The sequence below is a fragment of the Poecilia reticulata genome, linkage group LG21 (genome assembly GCF_000633615.1).
Source record: "Poecilia reticulata strain Guanapo linkage group LG21, Guppy_female_1.0+MT, whole genome shotgun sequence".
NCBI classification, from domain to species: domain Eukaryota; kingdom Metazoa; phylum Chordata; class Actinopteri; order Cyprinodontiformes; family Poeciliidae; genus Poecilia; species Poecilia reticulata.
The window spans coordinates 18,508,275-18,527,462 of record NC_024351.1 but is presented as its reverse complement, the minus strand read 5'-3'; the positions used below and the strand labels follow the sequence as shown (position 1 = coordinate 18,527,462).

At 41.6% G+C, this 19,188-nt stretch overlaps 2 protein-coding genes across 4 annotated transcripts in view; one reads left to right on the top strand and one right to left on the bottom strand.

Moving 5' to 3' along the window:
• Positions 1-270: 270 nt before the first annotated feature.
• Positions 271-11,143, bottom strand: ccnk (cyclin K). Of its 2 annotated transcripts, none has more exons than XM_008398248.2 (11): positions 8,685-11,143; positions 7,197-7,423; positions 6,484-6,565; positions 6,239-6,370; positions 4,708-4,813; positions 4,559-4,616; positions 4,062-4,231; positions 3,807-3,979; positions 3,652-3,682; positions 2,290-2,361; positions 271-1,344 (listed from the first exon to the last, which is right to left on the bottom strand). In XM_008398248.2, exons 1-11 carry the CDS (start codon positions 8,691-8,693, stop codon positions 815-817), a joined length of 1,590 nt encoding a protein of 529 aa, XP_008396470.1. In that variant the 5' UTR covers positions 8,694-11,143; the 3' UTR covers positions 271-814. The 2 variants fall into 2 exon arrangements, with proteins under 2 accessions (XP_008396470.1, XP_008396469.1); XM_008398247.2 differs by having other exon boundaries at positions 3,771-3,979; positions 8,685-11,142.
• Positions 11,144-15,056: 3,913 nt separating this feature from the next.
• Positions 15,057-19,188, top strand: part of bcl11bb (BCL11 transcription factor B b) — a 38,553-nt gene continuing 34,421 nt past the window's right edge. Inside the window, exon 1 of one of the 2 annotated variants that reach the window (XM_008398251.2) lies at positions 15,057-15,913. In XM_008398251.2, the coding sequence (XP_008396473.1) occupies positions 15,850-15,913 (64 nt within the window). In that variant the 5' untranslated portion in view covers positions 15,057-15,849. The remainder of the gene's footprint in view (positions 15,914-19,188) is intronic. The other variant, XM_008398250.2, reaches the window with a different exon arrangement.

Here is a 19,188-nt window from a genome sequence, read left to right as displayed (position 1 = left end):
TAGCTGTACCGGTGCAGAGTTATTGAATGAGCATGTAATGCTGTACATTTATGTCTGTTTTTTAATGAAGAAAGTAAAGGAAATGTAAAATGTAACGTCAATTCAGGACTTTTTCTGTATCGGATCTGTACTAAATCTCAGATATGCGTATCTGTGAAAAAAGTGGACAAGTGCATCGCCATTAAAGAGCAATTTTTTTTCTAAATTTGTTTAGTTTGAGAGGGTGCTTTTGTAATAATATTTTACAGATCCCACAAAACAAGGACAAAATGTGAAAATAAAACTTTTAATAGTCGCAGAACTGTTTGCGAAGTGAAACCAGCATTTTCAAAGTTATGCCAAAACCAAAACAAATTATGGGCCGACAAACTCCAAAAGCCTCAACTACAGCGTTTTCCCTAAGACTGGACACAATTTGAAAGAACAAAATGAGAAACAGAACGCAAAAACAAATGCAACTGGGAAACATTAGGAGGCAAAAAACATGATTTAAATGACAAGATGCTGAATCGACTGAAACATGTCTTTGGGAGGAAAACTGCTCTTCCTCAGTACATTCTCAGTGAAGGGCTCAATAAGTAGCTTCCTGTAGATATCAAAATCTTTCAAAAACAAAAAAATACTTCCCAGAAATATTCCTCCTGGTTTTCCAAATAATGGTGCTCAGACCTGACTTGTCATTTCAAGTTTATCTCCAACCATGTCAGCTGCTTGTCTGAAGCCGCACTTAAGAGCGACCAACCTCACTTCTTTTAGTTTGTGACAGGAAAACTTTCTGGTTCAGTCTCCAATCAGCAGCTATGTGTCTGTAGATTCATCTCATCCACCCGCCGCGGTTGAGGGGCATTCCAGGTGGAGGGGGCAGGGGCACTTGGGACTGTCCTGGAGGCCCGGGGGGCGGAGGAGGGTACCCGGCAGGGGGAAGCGTGATCCCTGGCGGCGGCACGTGGCCTGGGGGCATGCGGGGAGGCGGTGGTGGAGGGTAGCTGTTGTAGCCTGGCGGAGGGTAGGCTGGGGCCAAACTGGGTGGTGGGTAACTGGATGGAGGAGGCGGAGGACCTGGAGGCGGCGCCGCAGCCTGTTGGTAGACGTGCGGGTGATACGGCGGGATGGGTGGCGGGTAGGTGGGCGGCATGGGGGTGTAGGGTGGCCCTTCCGTCTTCATCATGGACTGCAGGCTCTGGAAGCCCTCCCCAGACATGTAGGAGCTGGTGGTGGACATCAGGTAGTTGGAGGGCGGGGGTGGAGGAGGGCGATGGGGCAAGGGTGGGGGCTGGTGAGGGGGCGGGGCATGTGGAGGCGGAGGAGCAGCTTCGCTTCCTGGTTCTGCCTCTGCAGGAGGGGCTGAGTGAGGAAACAGAGAAAAACAGAAAAATAACTAACAGGACTGAAACGATTAATCAGATTAATCACAATTAAATAGTTATTGAAATAATCGTCAACTAATTTAGCAATCGATTAATCGTTAAGACTCCGAAAAAGGCAATTTGCTTACCGAGAGCAGCAAAGCAGCCAAAACTGTGCAAAAAAGTTATACATTTATAAATTTTGCATTTAACCCAGAACTCCTGAAGTAGCAGTTTTCGCTTCGCCTGTTTCAAATTCTCTAGGTGTTCACATGTCGATTTAAAGCGTTCACAAAAGGAATATGTTGTTGCACTTCAGGCAATAAAACATGTATTTTCTTATTAAAAAAAGGAATTGAACTATTTATTTGCATCTATTAATGCATTTCTAATATCGTACAAAAAAGGCTCAAGTGAAAGACCTTCAGAACAGGCAAAGTTTTTATTAATCGTCAGAATAACTAAAGTAATCTTTAGTTGCAGCCCTAATTAAAAGCACTCACTGCACAGCTCAGTGGTGGAGCCATGCAGCTGGGCTCCCCGCAAGCCCCCTGCCCCATCCTGCCCTCTCCACCCACCAACATGATCCCAAATAACCTCCCTGTTCCCAGACAGGAACGCACAGCGGGCCCAAGATCAGCCAACGCCGCCGCGCAGGAGGTCTCATTACCCGGCTGAAGCTCTCATCAGAGCTCCGGGTGAGCGTGGGAACATGTGGTTTACATTTTGTCCAGGCAAAAGGTGATTACATAAGCAGGCTAACAATTTTGGGCTGCTCCAGGAGCCCGAACTGACCGCAAGGGAACTGGCAGCTCATAAAGCAGGTCTGTTTAGTGGCGCACACAAACAAACAAACAGCAGGGCTTTCCTGGATGCCAGCGTGTCCCCAAGTTCAACTCCATGCCCAGATGAAGGGCATCACTCAGGTTGTGGCCATGGTTACCTGGGGGAGGCTGGGATGTAGGCAGGGGGGGCATGGGGCTCTCCAGTCGGGGGATCTTTGACCCGGCTTGTTCTGCAAAAATGTCAGAGAGAGTTAAGAGAGTTATCAATATGTGATTTTTGGTTTAATAAAGTTATACAAGAAGGAATGACTTGAATCATGTCAAATTAAAACGGCAAACTTTACTGTATCTCATTGGGATTTCATGTGATATACTGACATAAAACTATGCATAAAGTTTTTGTTGTTTCTTCTTTGTTTTTTTCCAATGAAATTTGAAAAGGGTAGCCAGCAAGTACTGACCCTAAAATTAAATCCAGTGTAAGCACTGGACCCTTTGGGATATACGCAAAACTATGACACACAACTAACAATATACATCCACCGGGACACAGTAAGAGAAACAAGATGGTGGCTGCATCATGCTGTGGGGATTCTTTTCTTCAGCAGCTTGTCAGAGTTTAGTGGAGGATGGATGGAGCTAAATGCAGGTCAACCCAAGAAGAAAAACTGTTAGGGTCTGCAAAGCATTTTAGACTGGCGTGGAGGTTCACCTTCCAAGCAGAATGAGGCGAAAAATAAAGTTATAGCCACAATAAAGTGGTTTAGATCAGAGTGAAATAATGTGTTAGGATGGACCAGTCAAAGTCCAGACAACAGCTACTACTCCAAGTTATTTTTTTTACTCCCAAAAACAAAGCTAGTTTATTTTATTTACAAAATTGCTCTTGTTTTTTTGCGTCACTTCCAGCGTAAAGAAAAATAAATAAATAAAATTAGGCCCTTAATATTCTTAATATTAATATTTGAATTAATATTTGGCATCTGGGAGAAATGAGATCTCTCATATTTTCCCAGATGCAGGCAGCCAGTGAGAGGAGCTGAACCCGGCTGACTTAAAGGCACACGCACACGCGCGCACACACACACACACACTCACATTCGTTCTGGATCGAGGGGACTCTGAACACACACACTGCACTTTGGGGGAAAACAAACTGATGTAACTTTTGCTAAGCAAAAAATAAAGATGAAATAAAAATTGTGTTGACTAACTATATTAATAATAATGTCAATATGCTGATTAATGATGGCAGTCCAAACGTAAATTAGCGAGACTTGAAAACTGATGAAGGTTGTTTTCACTCAATCTGAAAGAGCTTCAGTCATTTTACGACGAGGAAACACTGAACTGGATTCAGTGTTTATAGGGACAGATGGTCCTACAAATCTAATAAACAAGGTATTATTGTCCTCTCTCTTAATATTTATGGACTTTATACTTTTGTGTTTGTAGGTATAATTTCACAAAATTACAAAAAAAAAAAAAAATTGTACTGCGACATATAAAAAGCAGAATACCTGGAGGTTTGGGTTCATCCTTTGGAGAAGTCTGGGACAAAAACAAACACAAGGCTGAGATAATCAGAAGTCATTTCTTCATATTTTTAAAGTCTTCTCTTCTCTGTTAGCTTGCTTACATGCGAGCGTTTGAGCTGGCGTGCCGGGCTGCCAACCTGAGGAGAGGCCTTCTTGGGCGGTGGGGGCGGCGGGTTGGAGGCCGGGGGCTGCCCCTGTGGGACTGGAGGAAGAGAGGTGGGGGTAGCCGGCGCCCGCTCCTTCTCCTGGATCTGCTGAGGGATGGGCTTGTTTCCCTGAGAGTACAGGTCCAGGATCTGGTGGCAGATGTCTGCAAGATGGAGGGATCATGATGGATGGATGAGAAGCCTCCGAGAGGTGAGGGAGGAAATCTGAAGGAAGGAGGGGAGTACCTTCCAGAAGCTCGACGGGGACATCCTGCACGAACTGCTCCCACCAGCGGCGGGACGACTGCTTGGCCGTCCACTCCTGGATGTCGAACTTACACAGGCGGCCAGCCAGGTACATCACAGCCACAGCGATGATTTCTGGCTCCCACTGCAGAGACAGCATGGTGCAGAGGCTGGAGGGAAAACACACACACACACACACACACACACGAAAATCCTCAAAATAATGATTTATATGATGGAGTATTAGGACCGGACTAATAAAAAATTACAAAAATAAAAGTTGAAAAACAGGAATAAGTCATATGAGAATAAAGTTGAAATAAGAATAAAGTTGTAATAATATAAGAATAAAATCAATATTTCAAGAATAAAATCATATTAATAAATTCGTAATATAAATTTAGTCTTTCAATTTAGCAACTTTATTAACAAAATATGACTACTTTTGTAGATTTAAGAACCTTCAGTTAATTAAACACGGGACAGAGTGTGCTCACCTGTCGTTGACAAAGGTCCAAGCCATCTGTAATACCTTGCAGACTTTATTCTTCTCCCCTGCAATACAACAGCAGAATGTCAGCCTGTTCTTGACTGAATCCATGAGCCACTTTCCATCAGTGGTTGAAACGTTTTTCTTCTTCTTTACCTTTAAGCTGCTTGACGTAGCGCAGCAGGAACATGTAGGGATGCTCCACCTGCAGGTCAAACTTGATCGTCTGGAGCAAAATCCTCTCCAGAACCATCACCTCCTCCTGTTACAACCACAAGATATCTATGATGATATCTGTAAGTAACTTCTGCTCCATACGGTTAAACTCTGAGGCTGTGATGTCACAACAAACAGGTGGCTGACAAGAGATCGCAGGATAGTCACAGTCTTCATTTTATTGTTGTTTTTGTCTTAAATTCAGCAGAACAGAAGTAAAAGTCCGTCCAGAGTTTTGCGCTCTGCCTTCTCGACCGACTGATTAGGCGTTTGCTGCATCCAGCTCATGACATCAGCGGTTCTTTCTCCCGCACCCAGAAAAAGGAGAAAGAAAGTGCTGCGAGAGACACTTAATGAGCTTTTTAATAGTTTATAAAGGAATCTGGACTCCATTGTAACATCTGGAGTTCAAAAAACTTGGACGGGTCAAGCCTGGATATTTCTGCCCTGAAAACACTCTTCACAAACTCAGTTGGAGTTTTATGAAGCATTTCTCTTTGTGAAAGACAAAAAAAAAATTTTTCCAGTTTTTTAGAGAGTTAATGACTCAGGTTTGTCAGAGGATATTTATTTCTATAATTTTTACCTCAGAACTAGAACCTCATTTCCTTACATTAGCGTAAAGTAATAACTGCTGTAATGTTGGATAATGTTGAAAGCATAAATAAAAACAAAAAAAAATAACCCAGATATTTATTTTTGATGGAATCTATTTCTGCCGTCTTGTTTTCCTTTATGTAAACAAATAAAACGCAAAATGTTAGAAGAATATTTCAAGCTGACGTGGCTTTAAAAAACTGACATGTTGAAGGTGGGAAATAATATCAAGTGGAGATTATTTGTACTTAAGAACAAACGTGAAAAGGATTTTAAGAAATCTCTTAGTTAAGTCATATTGATCAGCAATAAAAATGGGTGATTCTACAAAACATCACAGGCCTCTTTAACTCCAGGTAGGGGGTTTTCATTTATTGTAAAAGAATTTCTAATCATAAGAATTTTCACTTATTGTGAGAATGACAAATTGTAATTAATGTTGGCAAACTCTCAAAAACCTGCTGCTGCATTCTCAGGGTTGAAAATAATTTCACCACTTTATGCACCATTTGCTCCACCAATAAGTATCGATAAACTTAAAAATGTGAATAAATACAATTATTATGTGCAGTTCTTTATGCAACGGTGCCCTGAAGAATCCCATTGTGAATGGATGTGTATTGTAAGACATATGCAGTTACTTCAAACAAGACTGAAAACAAGTAATAAATTATTTTTTTCATCCTCACTTTTATTGTTATCCCATTAGCACCAGTCAGTATTGAGATAACATTTGAAGTCCATATCACAAACCAATCCAAGTTTTGTTTTGTTTTTGTTCCTGGCGTCTCAAAGATTGGACATGAGACAATAATCAGCGCTGAATGTGTTCAGAAAATGGTCAGAGGTCAACTGAAACAAATGAAAACGTCACCTTTGGATCGTCGCCGAACTGAGCAAACTGCACATCGTTCAGTAAGCTCCGCGCCGTCTTGATGATGTCTTTGCACTTCTTTGGGGTCTCCTCAACTTTTCCAGCCAGGAAAAGACAACAAGCTCCAGTCACCTGTGGGACAAAAACAAACAAACAAAAAAAAAGTCCCAGCGTTCATTTCCCTAAGTTTAGTTTGCTTCCAGACATTGGGGAAAGACCGAGGATGATCAGAAACTGGGACTCACGTATCTGGGAAACTGCTTGAAGGAGTGGAACATGTAGAAGCGATGGAAATATATGATGCCGGTGGCCAGGGTGTCATAGTGTCTGCTAACAGTCAAGGAGTCTCGCACACGACGACTTCTATAACTGAAACCTGATTAGCATGGTTAGCTTTGCTGCCATAATCACAACATTACGCTATAAAAAACATAAAAGCATCTCAGCAAAGCATTTAACCAACGCTGCATTTGTTTATCTTTTTTTTCCTTTCCTCTCTTTCTACCAAAGACTGGATTACAAAAGTTTGGGTCTCAACCAGCCCTTTTTCTTTAAAGGATAGCGTTGTTTACAGAGACTTCATCGTTTATTTTTATTTGTTGTTTCTATTGTTTTGTTTATTCGTTTTGAAGACTTAAAATGTCGTCCAGTTCCAGTGCTAAAATGTTTATTAGAATTTAAAGTTTATTGATCTTGGAGGATGTGTTCTTGCATTATTATGCCATTGCCATTATATTAGTTGAAAAATGTCTCAAAACAACAATTTTATCGTTTATCACAATAACTGGGACAATTTACCATCAAGCAAAACTTATCGTGACAGGCCGAGTCAATTCGTACAGCTTATCTGTTCCGTGTTTTTTTTTTTTTATTGCACTACTTTACCTAAAATATCTAAATCTAACATGACAGAGATACAAGATAAAGTTTTTTCCTGGTATAAACCAATCAAGGATACAGGCCGAGGCGGGTTCCCACGTCGAATATGAAGCGGGCTCCCTCCCTCCTATACCGAGCCTCCGTACCCGGGTCAAGGCCCTCGGACTGAGACGGGGTGTGTGCTAGGTCCTTCTTGTCCCAGTACCAGCATGGCTTGATGTGGTCCAGAGTGGCTTGGCCGCTCAAGTTCTCCTTGGGTTCCTTCATTGTCTGAGGGGAAGAGGTGGATGGACCTGCTGCGCTGGACTGCGGAGATTCAGATGGGGGGGGGACAACCAAAAAACAATAATTACTTGCCAACTTTCAGAGAAAAGCCCTACCAGTAAGAATCAGCATTTTATGTGTGCCCCGAATTCTTTAAAAGTACAACTTGTGCTAAAAGTTGCTTTGTTTAGTTCACTTTTCGCTTTTAATATTTGGTTTGTGGAGATAGACGCACCCTGTATAGAGCATGTGAGAGATTTATTTTCCATGTTCACCATAAACAACCCAAACAGAACTGGTGAGGAAGTGTGAAATTATCCAAATTATACCATGCATTAAAAAAAAGCCACAAAATGCTTAACCCAACAAAGAAAACTTTATTAAACTACTCATTTTATTGATCTACTGGGCATGGCTGGGAACGAGAGTCTGGCGGTGTTGTAGCTCATTAGCTGGTTGGGAAATCCTAGGATTGGATAATTAATAGCTTTAAAATATAATTTCTCCAAATAGTAGTGAGAGCTGGTCCTACTTTAATTTTCACACCATGACAGTCAGTTTTTGTTGGGGAAATAAAAAAACGCCAAAATTCTCAGACATCCACGTAAGCAAGAACTAGCCTTTCTTCTTTGAGCCAGCTGACCGGCTGGGAGCAGCAAGTGGTGTGAGAGAGGTAGAACCATGTGGACATAGGTAGAACCAATTGTCCCAGTTATTGCACATATTTAAACATAGAAGTTGTTTAACTATAATCTGAAAGTAGACCTAATGTTATTCATTTAGACATCTATAATAAAACTCTGTTTCTCCACTGTATTAGACAGTAAACTGTGTGGCTAAGTTTAACCAAATGTGTTGCAACAACAAAAAAGAATAAAATATAAGTACAATAATTGTATTTACTTGGCATAGTAATGTCTTAACTCCTGTATAGTTTATATAGAGATCAAATGCGTAGCCTGGTTTATTATGAACGTGATAAATATAAGATTTAGCTTATTAGCATAAGAAAGTTACGAGCTACTACCTAACATTTACTATAAATATGCCTGAAATGTTCAAAACCATGCTTCATAATGTGTAATAAATGCACTTAAAGGAAGTAAAATGGGTGAGTTTGTAAAATAAAAAGCTACAACACAAAGAAAGACAAGAAGTGTGAATTAGGCTGGTTACTCTGTTCGCTAGCATTGGGTTAGCATGTTAGCCTGAGCTAATGCCAAAGACATATCAGCCTCTCAAAGTGTTCGCAATTCTAGCTGTTCGTCGCTTATTTTTTCATCTAATGAGCCGCGACGCTTACCTTTATCATGTATGCGTCGGGATAAACCACATACAAGAGACGACAGTTTGAATAATCCGCAGTTCTTCACACTGTATTAACCAACAAATGAGCAACCAAAATACCCATTGTAACAAGGACACCACCGTTTTCCTGTACGTCACTACCTCCTTCACTACGTCATTACGCAGGAGACAAGATACACGTGCGCTTGGAAAGATACGATTCGGACTCAAAAATTATTATTTTTCCGAAAGTGAAGTGCCTAATTTAACCAGTGAACTATCCCTTATATGAATCGCTTTTATAGACTATACAAGTTGTGAGGATAAAGAGGCTGTTGTTTCGAATACTATCCACTAGAGGGAGACAAATATTCACTCTACTGTTTAAATTGTCTACAAAAGCAATCCAACAATCATAATTCACTAAAGTGTTCAAAATTTATTCATTTATTGTCTACCTCTCACCCTCATAATTTCAGGAGTCTCTTAATCAAATGTGAAAAGTTACAGTTAATAGTTTTAGAATTGTACTCATTTATGGAAAAGAGTAGACTATGGAAGAAATATGCCTATGAAATAAAGAAAGATTTTTAAGTCATTGCTAACGTACTATGGGTCTATACTTCCATAACAATATAAATTTATTAGAAATTTGCTAAAATAATATCTCAGATAAATAGATCATTTATACTATTGCAGTTTGCAGCAGTAAAATGTTTTCATTTGGTAAATAATAATGGGTAAAAATCATCTAGAAATGCTCTAAAGGAGAAAGGCAACAGCAGTCTAGCTTTGTGTTATGAGGCAAATGCTGCACACATTTAATACAATTTAATATACAGCTGATGTATACCTTCCACACATGCCATTGTTAAAAACAAATGCTTTTTAAAATCTGCACAACTCTGCAAAAGAAGGGGCAGATGAGACCAAAAAGAAATGTTTTTGCAAATGTGGATGAAAGCCAGCTTCGCACATCACCTTGAAAACACTGTGACACATGATGGTGGTAGCATCATGCTGTGGGGTTGCCTTTTTATCAACAGGAACATGGACAGCAATTGAAGCCGATAGAGACATGCTACACCGATCAGTAATTCTTCCAATTTGCGGACTGTGCTGCTGAGTCGAGTACTTTCTTGTGTCGGTCTACTAATCCCAGCGAGAGATGTTCAAGTTCATTGCTGCGATGTGACTATACGTGAAAAAGTTTTAAAAGGTGATCAGAATAATATTCAAAACTTTGTGAGAGGCGTTTACCCTGCGAGGCAGAAATAATCCCTAATATCTCCTTTGGATGTTTACAGTTACTACCAGCATGTGGGCCCGCTCAGCCTGTTGTCGCAAGAGCCGACCACGAGCAACGTCCCGAGTCCTGTTCGCTCCCCTCGCGGCCTCACTTCTGAGAAAAGCCAGCATTGAATCATTTACTCGGCCCACATTAAAATTTGGAATCTGCATGCATTATATATTCACCCCTGCTCGGACAAATCCTCTTAACTGTGGGAGAAATTGTCAGGACGGGTCCTGTGGAAAAGTAAGAGCCTTGTCTGGTTGTATTGCCTGTAGCAAGGGAGCATCTCAATCTGTCACTCAAATCCACACGCACACACACACATACCAACCACACTCTGAATAGCTTATAAATAATATATCCTTATACTTTCTTTATTAATATTAAACATTGCATAATGAAGCAGCGACTATAAGCAAATCCCACAGCAATATTCATATTACCACAAGCTCTCCTGGAGTGGACCTTTCATTGTTTATGTCAGCGCTGTCACATTGCGGTTAATCACATCAAAATGGCTTTGAGTGCTTTATTTTTCACCTCTGCAACACTAAAATCACCCATTTTTCTCTCAAAACTTGCAGTTTGAACACCGTGCAGTGCTCTGAATAAGAGTTTCACCCCTACATGTTTTGGTTGCTCACCTAAATGTTTCATATCATCAAGAATATTCTAAAACCAGAGATGGAGTGATTAAACGCAACATGCGGTTTTTAAACCCTCATCCTCCCTTTTGAACAGTTATGAATTAACTGCTCAAGTAATTTCCTGTCTCTATGGGGATGTTGATGGGGGTGAGTGCAATTGGACTTAGTTTCTATGAAAGAAAATGGTTAAATTGTACCTGACTGACAACACAAAGTAGGCTAAAAGATCACAGAAATCCACCTTAAATTCCCCAAAACAGCTTGATGATCCTCAAGATTCTTTGGGCTGGCAAGGCAAGGCAAAAGTGAAGCTTGAAAGACGTGCGGTCCAATTACATCTATTGTAAAACTAACACAGCATGTCGGAGACTTTATTCATTGATAAAAATCAAGCATGGATGTGGATGTCTGATGGTCTGGACGATGAATTCTGAAGGTCATCAGATTGTGACCTTAAGCTTCAGGCCACTTTGGGTTCATGCAGCTGGATGATTGTGTGAGCACTACAAAAACACAAAATCTTACCAAGTATTTCTGGTCCAGTTTCTAGTGCAAATATCTCAGTACACCTGAAATAAGACTAAACTAATTTACAGGTAACTTTTTTAGCAAGATATAGGATTGTTGTTAAGTCAAATTAAAAGTGAAATCATCTGTCAACGATACAAGACATTTTAACTAACAATTTGGGAAAAATGTCTTGATCCATTGGTAGATTATTCCATTTGTAACAATATTAATGAATTGTTGACTTACAATAAGCTCCTGATGCTTGCTGATTGGTCGCCTGTAATTAGTTTTGTACTAAGACATTTACACCGGAAACTAGACCAAAATACTTGGTAAGATTTTGTGTTTTTCATGCAGTGAAGAAAACCAACAAGTTCACATCTGAATAACTAAAAAAAAAGAACCAAAATTAAGATTTTGTAGTGGCCCAGTCAGAACCTGGACGTTGTCTTACCTTAAAAACCTTAAACTTATCTAAGAAAACCTTTGAATGTGGTTGTTTTTTTAAATGCAACAAATAGTGGGTGATAATTAATCCACATCAATGCAAAACACTCTTTTCCTGTTATTACCCTGGAGAGTGATTGTTGTCGACAAAGATGGCACAACTAATTACTTTTTAATGTTTGGATGGCTTGCTTCTCTTAATAAATGAAAACATCCTTTTGAAAACTGCCTTTTGTATTTACAGAGGTTATCTGATATTTAAAAAAAATACTAAAACGCTTTTCTACAGTACTGCAGTCTGTCTATATTTAGACGGGCCCCATACGAATGTCTCTCTTTTTTTTATGTTTCATTTTTATTTTGGAGCGACATAAAAAATGGAAAGGATAGTGACCCGGAATCAAAAGTGGATATGAGCGGGATCCAGTCCTTTTTTTTTTTTTTTTTTAAACACACGTCCCCTAACTCGTTTCATCCACCCCAACATGAATAATTAGTGCCTGAAATCGTCTTGTGAGCCGGAGATCTTCAGCTTTCAGCTGGAGGAAAGCTGAACGGAAGTCCTCGCCTCTACTTCTTCTTCGTCGGACAAGAACTTCCATTTGGGCGCCGGCGGCGTGGCTGTTGGCCCCGCGGCGTGTTGAGGTTAACTCGTACTGAACGGTGACACTTGCCACTGCGGATGCGTGTCTCCTCGGAGGCAACACTTTGGACTTAAAACCTTTCCTGTGTCCACAGCCGAGGCGTATTATGTGGCCCTCTGCAACCCAACTTAAACTGCCTTTGCCCCGAGCCTGCAGATACAAGCTATAACGGTAGCATTGATGTATTATTGAGAATCCCACGGGTGCGGATCACAGGCAAGCAGACATGGTAAGGGAGAGCGTGTGAACTCTGGGTAATGCCTTTCGTAATGTCTACGGCTGATGTTACTCTGCTGCCCCCTTTGTTACGCACTGTTACTTTCATGTAGTGAATTTTGGGGCCACGCGCTGGCCGGCTTGTGAAACCCCAACTATTGTCGCCATTGTGTTTCTGCACGTGGTATCTGCCGAGGTTACATCTCCTTGAGCCAGAGCCGAGATGACATTTCATTTATATAAATAATTACTGTCCTGAAAGTCCCACAGGCCAGCCCCGAAGCAATCAAACGTCTAATGCTCTTAAAATTGCCCACCATGTTTTATTAATGGCGGCGCCGTAAAAAAAAAAAAAACGTATTGCCATGGCTGCACACTTCTCTCCGCCGATTCAGGGAAAAATATATTGTCAACTTTAAACGGCCATGAGAGGCTTTCAAAAAAAAAAATTTTTTTTTTTTTGTTCAGCAAGAGTATTTCAACCAAATTACAGCTTAAGCACAAGTTTGAATTGCATTGTAACAGAGAGGGAAAAAAAGCTAGGCTACAGTGTCTGAAAGGCACTTACCTGTGCATATATACGCTGAATACAATGAAGCGTTCAGTGACTGAATGATTGTCCATTAGAGTCATTAACACGCTCTAAGTGGACCTGATCCGCTCTGGATTCTACACGCGGCAAAAAATAAAATATTTCAAAACCCTTCCAACTTTTTCACATCTTCTCCCACAGCAACAATATTTCAGGTGATAGACCAACACAATGTAGCTGTAATTATTATGTGACAAGAGGGGAAAAATAGGTGTTCTACCTTTATTACAAAAATTTGAAAAGTGTGGTGTGCATTTGTTTTTAGTCTCCCTTTCCTCCCACGAATCAACATTTTAACTTTACAAAAAGCTACAGAAGCAGTTGTTTTTGTCAAAAATCCTAATACTGGTACCGTAAAGTCTTTTTAAAAGTCCGATCAACGTCACCACAGCATGACGGTGCCACCGCCATGTCTCACCAAAGGTATTTTCAGGGTAATGTGCAGTGTTAGTTTGCTTATCATTCATCCATAGTGTTTTGCATGTGTAGATTTAAAAAAAAAAAGGCTTTTGTATCATCTGAGCAGAGCAACGTAACTTAAAGGGGCAGGTCAGTAGGACGATTCTAGAGGTTGGATTCAGGTACATCGAACCGGGGACACGAAGACTCCAAAGACTGGAGTTTGAATCGTTTGGTATGGGTGAAGTGCCATGTGTTTGCAGTTGTGTTGTGCTAATTTTGATTAATACAACACAACTGCATTAGTCAATACAGTTGGATAATTCCCATCTTCTACGCTCCTCGTTTGTTCCCTCTGTTATAAACTTCTGGGTTTCAATTACACACACAAGATGAGTCTGTTTAATAGTTAAGTTTTATGTGGGAATATTAGAGCAAAATGACCTGAAAATATATATGTTCTAAGTTTTTGTTTTGTTTTATGTGAAACAATAAAAACAAAACGATGCATCTTTTTTTCCCCCTCGCACTCCCCAGTTCCGCGCTACTTCGCGATGATCCATCACATAAAAGGCCAAATAAAATTTAAGCTAACAAGATGTGGAAAAGATTAAGGAGCCTGAATACTTTCGCAAAGCCCCGGGCTAAACTGAGAAAGCTGTTTTGTTTTTTGTTTAGTTTAGTTTTTTTTTTTTTTGGTTTTTTTTAAGGTGCCACCTCCTGATTAGTTCTGCTCTGCCTCCCGACTGTGCCAACAGAGGGTACTGTTGCCTTAAAACTACCCTGACAACGCACCCGCAGCATGCCGCGAACCCCCCCACCCCACACCCCCCTTCTCTCTCTTACACAATGCGTGGAAATATATGCTTTACATTTACACTGATTACTCACTCGAGCCTTATCTAATATTAATAACACTTAAAGAACTGCGCGCGATAAAAGTAACATAAGACCAATTAGATGTTTGACCTGATAGGCTGAGAGATCAAGAGAGCGCGAGCTCTAATCGTTGTGTTTCTGTGAAATTTCTGGTGACATTTCATGAAATGAGGAGAAGTAAATTGTAGCTAATGCGCGGGGGGGTTGGAAGAAAAAAAAATGGCACGCGCCCCTTTGCTTTATATAAACTGATGATAAATACAAAGGTGAGACGGTTCGTTTCTTTGCTGGTAACGTGACGCTGCTTCAGAAAAGCCCAGACAGGCATGAGAACCGTCTGTGAAGTGAGTAACCGCTCATGACTGGTGATTACTTCTCGGAGCTGACGGAGGAGCCCCGGGGAGCCGCCGGGTTGTCCGCGCGTTTTCGTCCGGCGAACTGCCTGGCGCGCGAGACGGCACACGAGCGCACTTGAACTTGAGTCGCGAGCACGAGAGACGTGCACCGGGCACACGCGCGTACGCGGGCAGGCAGAGCATCTTTCATCGCGTGAGTCGACTCGAAGTAGCCTCAAACACCGTAGGAAACTGGGAAACATTGGACCTCGGCTTGTTGGAAGAAAAGGAGGAGGTGTCACGTCTGCTCGCCTGGTTTCTCTCTCTCTCTCTCTTTCTCACACACACGCGCGCGCGCGCGCGCGCGCACACACACACACACACACACACACACACACACACACACACACACACACACACACACACACCTCTCTTTTTTCTCTCTCTCCCTCTCGTCTGTGTGTGTGTGTGTGCGTGTGCGTGTGTGTGTGTGTCTCTCAATCAGCGAGGCTAGTGCCGCCGGAGCCAAGAGTTGCCGTTCCGCGCACCAATGCCAAAACGCACAGGAGGAGTCAGTGCCAAAGGGTCATTTAGCGCACCACTGCTGAGATGGAAGGACTGTAGGGAGCACACAGAGTAAACAGCTGCTATTTGGCCCCCACAGATACGGCGATCGTAGGCTTTTAAGAGAAAAATCTTTAACGAATAATAATAATAAAATAATAAAAAAGGGGGGCGATTTTCTATCAGCACTGTCGCTGCAGAGGTTGGGAAGTCCAGGATTTTTTTTTCCTTTTTTCTTTTCAATCTGCAAACAAACGCCACACTTCTCCTAACCTGCTTTCATCGATCCATCGCAACAACAACAACAACAAAAATAAGAGAGAAAGAAAGAAAGAAAGAAAGCCCCGCTTTGACTTCCTCCCCCACTACCCGATCCAGGTGTTGCTTCCACGGCAGGACACCGGCGCGGATCTTCCGACTTTCAGCCCGGCTGCTCCGGCTCCTTAACGCGCATCAAAAGTTTACACCTTCAGAGACTGTCGACGGGCTAGCGATAAGAGCGCGCGATCGGAGGGAGTGCGGAGGAGAGAGAGAGCGCGAGACAGAGAGCGAGAGGGAACGAGGGAGGGAGAGAGAGAGCTGCTCACCGACACCACGGTTCAAGCCGACTCCAAGTGCCGTTCACCGGGCGATGCCAGAGTAAATGCCGGGGCAATGTCCCGCCGCAAGCAGGTGAACCCGCAGCACTTATCGTTGACGCACAGGGAGACGGTCCAAGGTGAGTTCATCTTTTTCTAATGTCGACTTACTAAATAATGATTACAGCATTATTTATCGCTTACTTTATAACCACTCTTGGTTTAGACTTTTTTTTTTTTTTAAATGTATTTACAAGAATTTAGTATTTTACCACAAATATGTATTATTATTGTTATTATTATTATAATTAGCATATGCGGTATTTTATTTATCTAAAGTTTGGATACTACGCAGCATATGTGAAATAAATGACACGGGGAAAGACATTGCGTTGATAAACACTGTGTGTCTCCGCTATTTTTGACTTGCAACAACAACAAAAAAGTGAAATAAGCGTTATATTCCAAAAATCCTTACATTTTAACATCCCCTCAAGTATATACAGTGAGGGCGTCTGTTTTGAGTTGGAAAGCATGCGCGCACATGTGTTCAGCGTTTCGTCACAACACGCATTTTCCTACTGCACTTTCCTCATATTTTCCAATTTTTATTATTCGCGTTCTTCGCATTTTGTCTTTCTCGATTCGCTTGTAAATTTTCGCAAAGTTTCCATTTCTTTTCCTTTTCCGGAAGCGTAAAGGCCCTATTATTATTATCATTATTGCTACAACTACCCCGCTGCAAGGTGAATAAAGTAAAAATGTGTGCGTTAAAAACCTGAGTTTTCTTTGCAAAACTCCTTCGTGCACAACAAAAAAGTAAAAATAAATTTTAAAAATGGCACATTTGTTGTGATAGTAACAACAATGTAGATTTTTTTTCGTCTCGATTTAATGCTTTCCAAAACTGCGATCAGATAACTTTTATAAGTGGGCCCCATGCCGATTAAGAAAAAAATGAATAAAAAAAATGAAAAAGTCGCGAAATCCAATTATATCAATCTAACCTTCATCTCCTTGGGCTTGGCGTGCGCCTAAATCCAATTTCAAAGGGGCTCCCTAATCTGGGTAATTTATTGCACAAACTTCATGATGTAATCTCTGGCCCGGATCTGTTCTGTGCTGAAAAGTGTGAGGTGGATTTCGGCTCATCGTTTATTTGCTTTATTTGCTTTGTCTCCTGAGTTTCCTCGTTTGAGGTTGTCCATAAAATATGCAAGAGGACGTTTTGAACCAACACACCGGCCTTAAAGGGCTCAAAAAATCTATTTGGTAGATTGTAATCTGGCAGTTTATTCGATCTTAAATCTCTCTAAAAACGTGTAAGCTGACTGAATGTGTGTGTTTGTGTGTGTGTGTCCAGCATTTGCCTGCAGAGAAATAACACAAACACTTGACAACAAGTTAGATTAGTTTTACCTTTAATGAACTTATTCCATTTTCTTAAAATCAACTCTTGAACATCATAAACCTTTTTTTTTTTGAGCACATTTCCTGCAATAATTACAGAAAAGTCTTCAGGCACCTGCCTCACAGTCAGTACATTCCTGTCCTACTCAATGTAGATAATTGCACTGACAATTGTCACACATTGTCTTTTAACTGCCTTTTGAATCGACATGCATGTGTCCTCAGGATTGACCTGTTCTTGTTTAAAACAATAAAAATAATAATAATAAAAAAATGCCGATACACGCTTAAAACTTCCAGTCGTCACACATGCAGCAGCAGGAACAGGAGCAGCTTTTGGAAATGTTACTTAATGCACAGACGCTCAGCTTAGCTTGTAGCTGCTGAAGTGCAAGTCTGAATAAAAAGATCAGAGTCGGATGCTGACAGGCCGGGCAATTTGGAGGATCTAAATGTCGTCCTACCTGTTCTTTTACTTGATGTTTGCTGAACCGTGCCCTCAGGCATTGACCTCAGATGTACAGGTGTAAGGTTAAGAAAGGACTGAAGCGTTAAGCTTTTTCACTTTTTCTTTTTTTTTGTTTTTTTTTTTTCTTTAGATTCTGTAAAACGCTCAAAGCCAAAGAAAGAGAAATGTTGTGCAAAAGGAAAGGCGTGCACGTTTCAGCTTCGACGGACCAGATTAGATTCAGTAAGGGGTACTCGAGCTGGAGCGAAGCGAAAGCGCCAACGCGCCTTATCGTTCTGCAGCTGGTGGCAGCATTATGCTGCGGGTTGTTTGATGGGAGGGCCTGCAGACGACCACCTGAGGAGCGTGGGCGAAAACTAAACTGTGACTTCCTAAAGAGAGCAATTTCAACCCCCCTGTGTGTGAAAAAAACAAACAAAAACAAAACATAAAAAACGAAGACACGTCGACACGTCAGTTGTCTTATTCGTCAACGCTTCTTCATCGTCGCATGTCAGGACAGGTCACTGCGCGCGCGTGTGTGTGTGTCTTTATTCTTTATGTGAGCCATAATGTGAAGTTTCTGCCAGCATATGTCAGCCGCTCGTCAGATTCAGGGAGAATGGCGTGTAACCGAACGCAGCTTTGTGCTCCGCAGCCGGCGGCGGCCCACAGGGTCACACACTCTGTTTCTGAACACCGAAACCTGAATATCAGCATATTTCTGGATGAGCTTGTCAATGGAGAACGGTGCCTGTATGTGCATGTGTGTGTGTGTATTAGGAAACTACACTCCCTCGGCCACACAACTAGGGACACTCAAATGCAGAAAATGCACAAAATGTACAAGTATGCAGCACAGACAAGAAGAAACACACACACACCAATTCAGCATTTAGTGTGAGTCTGCACAAGTTACGCTCAGATTGCATGACCACATGCAAAGTGTGTGGCTTTACTGCCTAAAACAAATCACATGTAAAAAGCTGCTTTGCAAGAAGGCTCAATAAGCCAACATTCAGCTTCCAGTTAATTATTTGTTTTGTGATCACACTCAGAGGTCAAAGGTGTCGCGTTTGTGACAAACCATAGACCTGTGTCCTGCAGCAAGCTCTGATGAATTCCTATGAAAATCATGAACTGCACTGCTTTTTTTTGTTAGTTTTTTTTTGTTACTGCTCCCATCCCTTCCAGACCCTCCTCCCGCCCCTCCACAATGATGTTTTGCAGCGTACCATCACCAGAGTGGGATCCATCCCACGGAAACGCCTCGTGATAACTGTTTACTCTCCGAATTGGCATGCTACTCGTGAAACAGTCAGTGTTTTCGTCTTTATCCGTGCCATATGTGCCGTCAAAACGATTGGGGGGGAGAGAGACCCACCGTATATGCGCTCCCCCCCCCCCACTCACTCACTCCACCCCACAGCAAATATTCACACAAACGTTGCGGTTGACGGGATGATAATCTCGCAGGAGACGGTCGGGGTGGCTGAGCGATTTACGATTTTTGTCTTTCTTTCAATAATTGAAACATTACAGAACGCGTTCGGTGAG

Coding starts and splice junctions, on each gene's coding strand:
- ccnk (XM_008398247.2), bottom strand. Junction 4,232..4,558: donor TGGACCTTTGTCAACGACAG/GTGAGCACACTC, acceptor TTTTCCCTCCAG/CCTCTGCACCATGCTGTCTC. Junction 3,980..4,061: donor CCCCGTCGAGCTTCTGGAAG/GTACTCCCCTCC, acceptor TCCATCTTGCAG/ACATCTGCCACCAGATCCTG.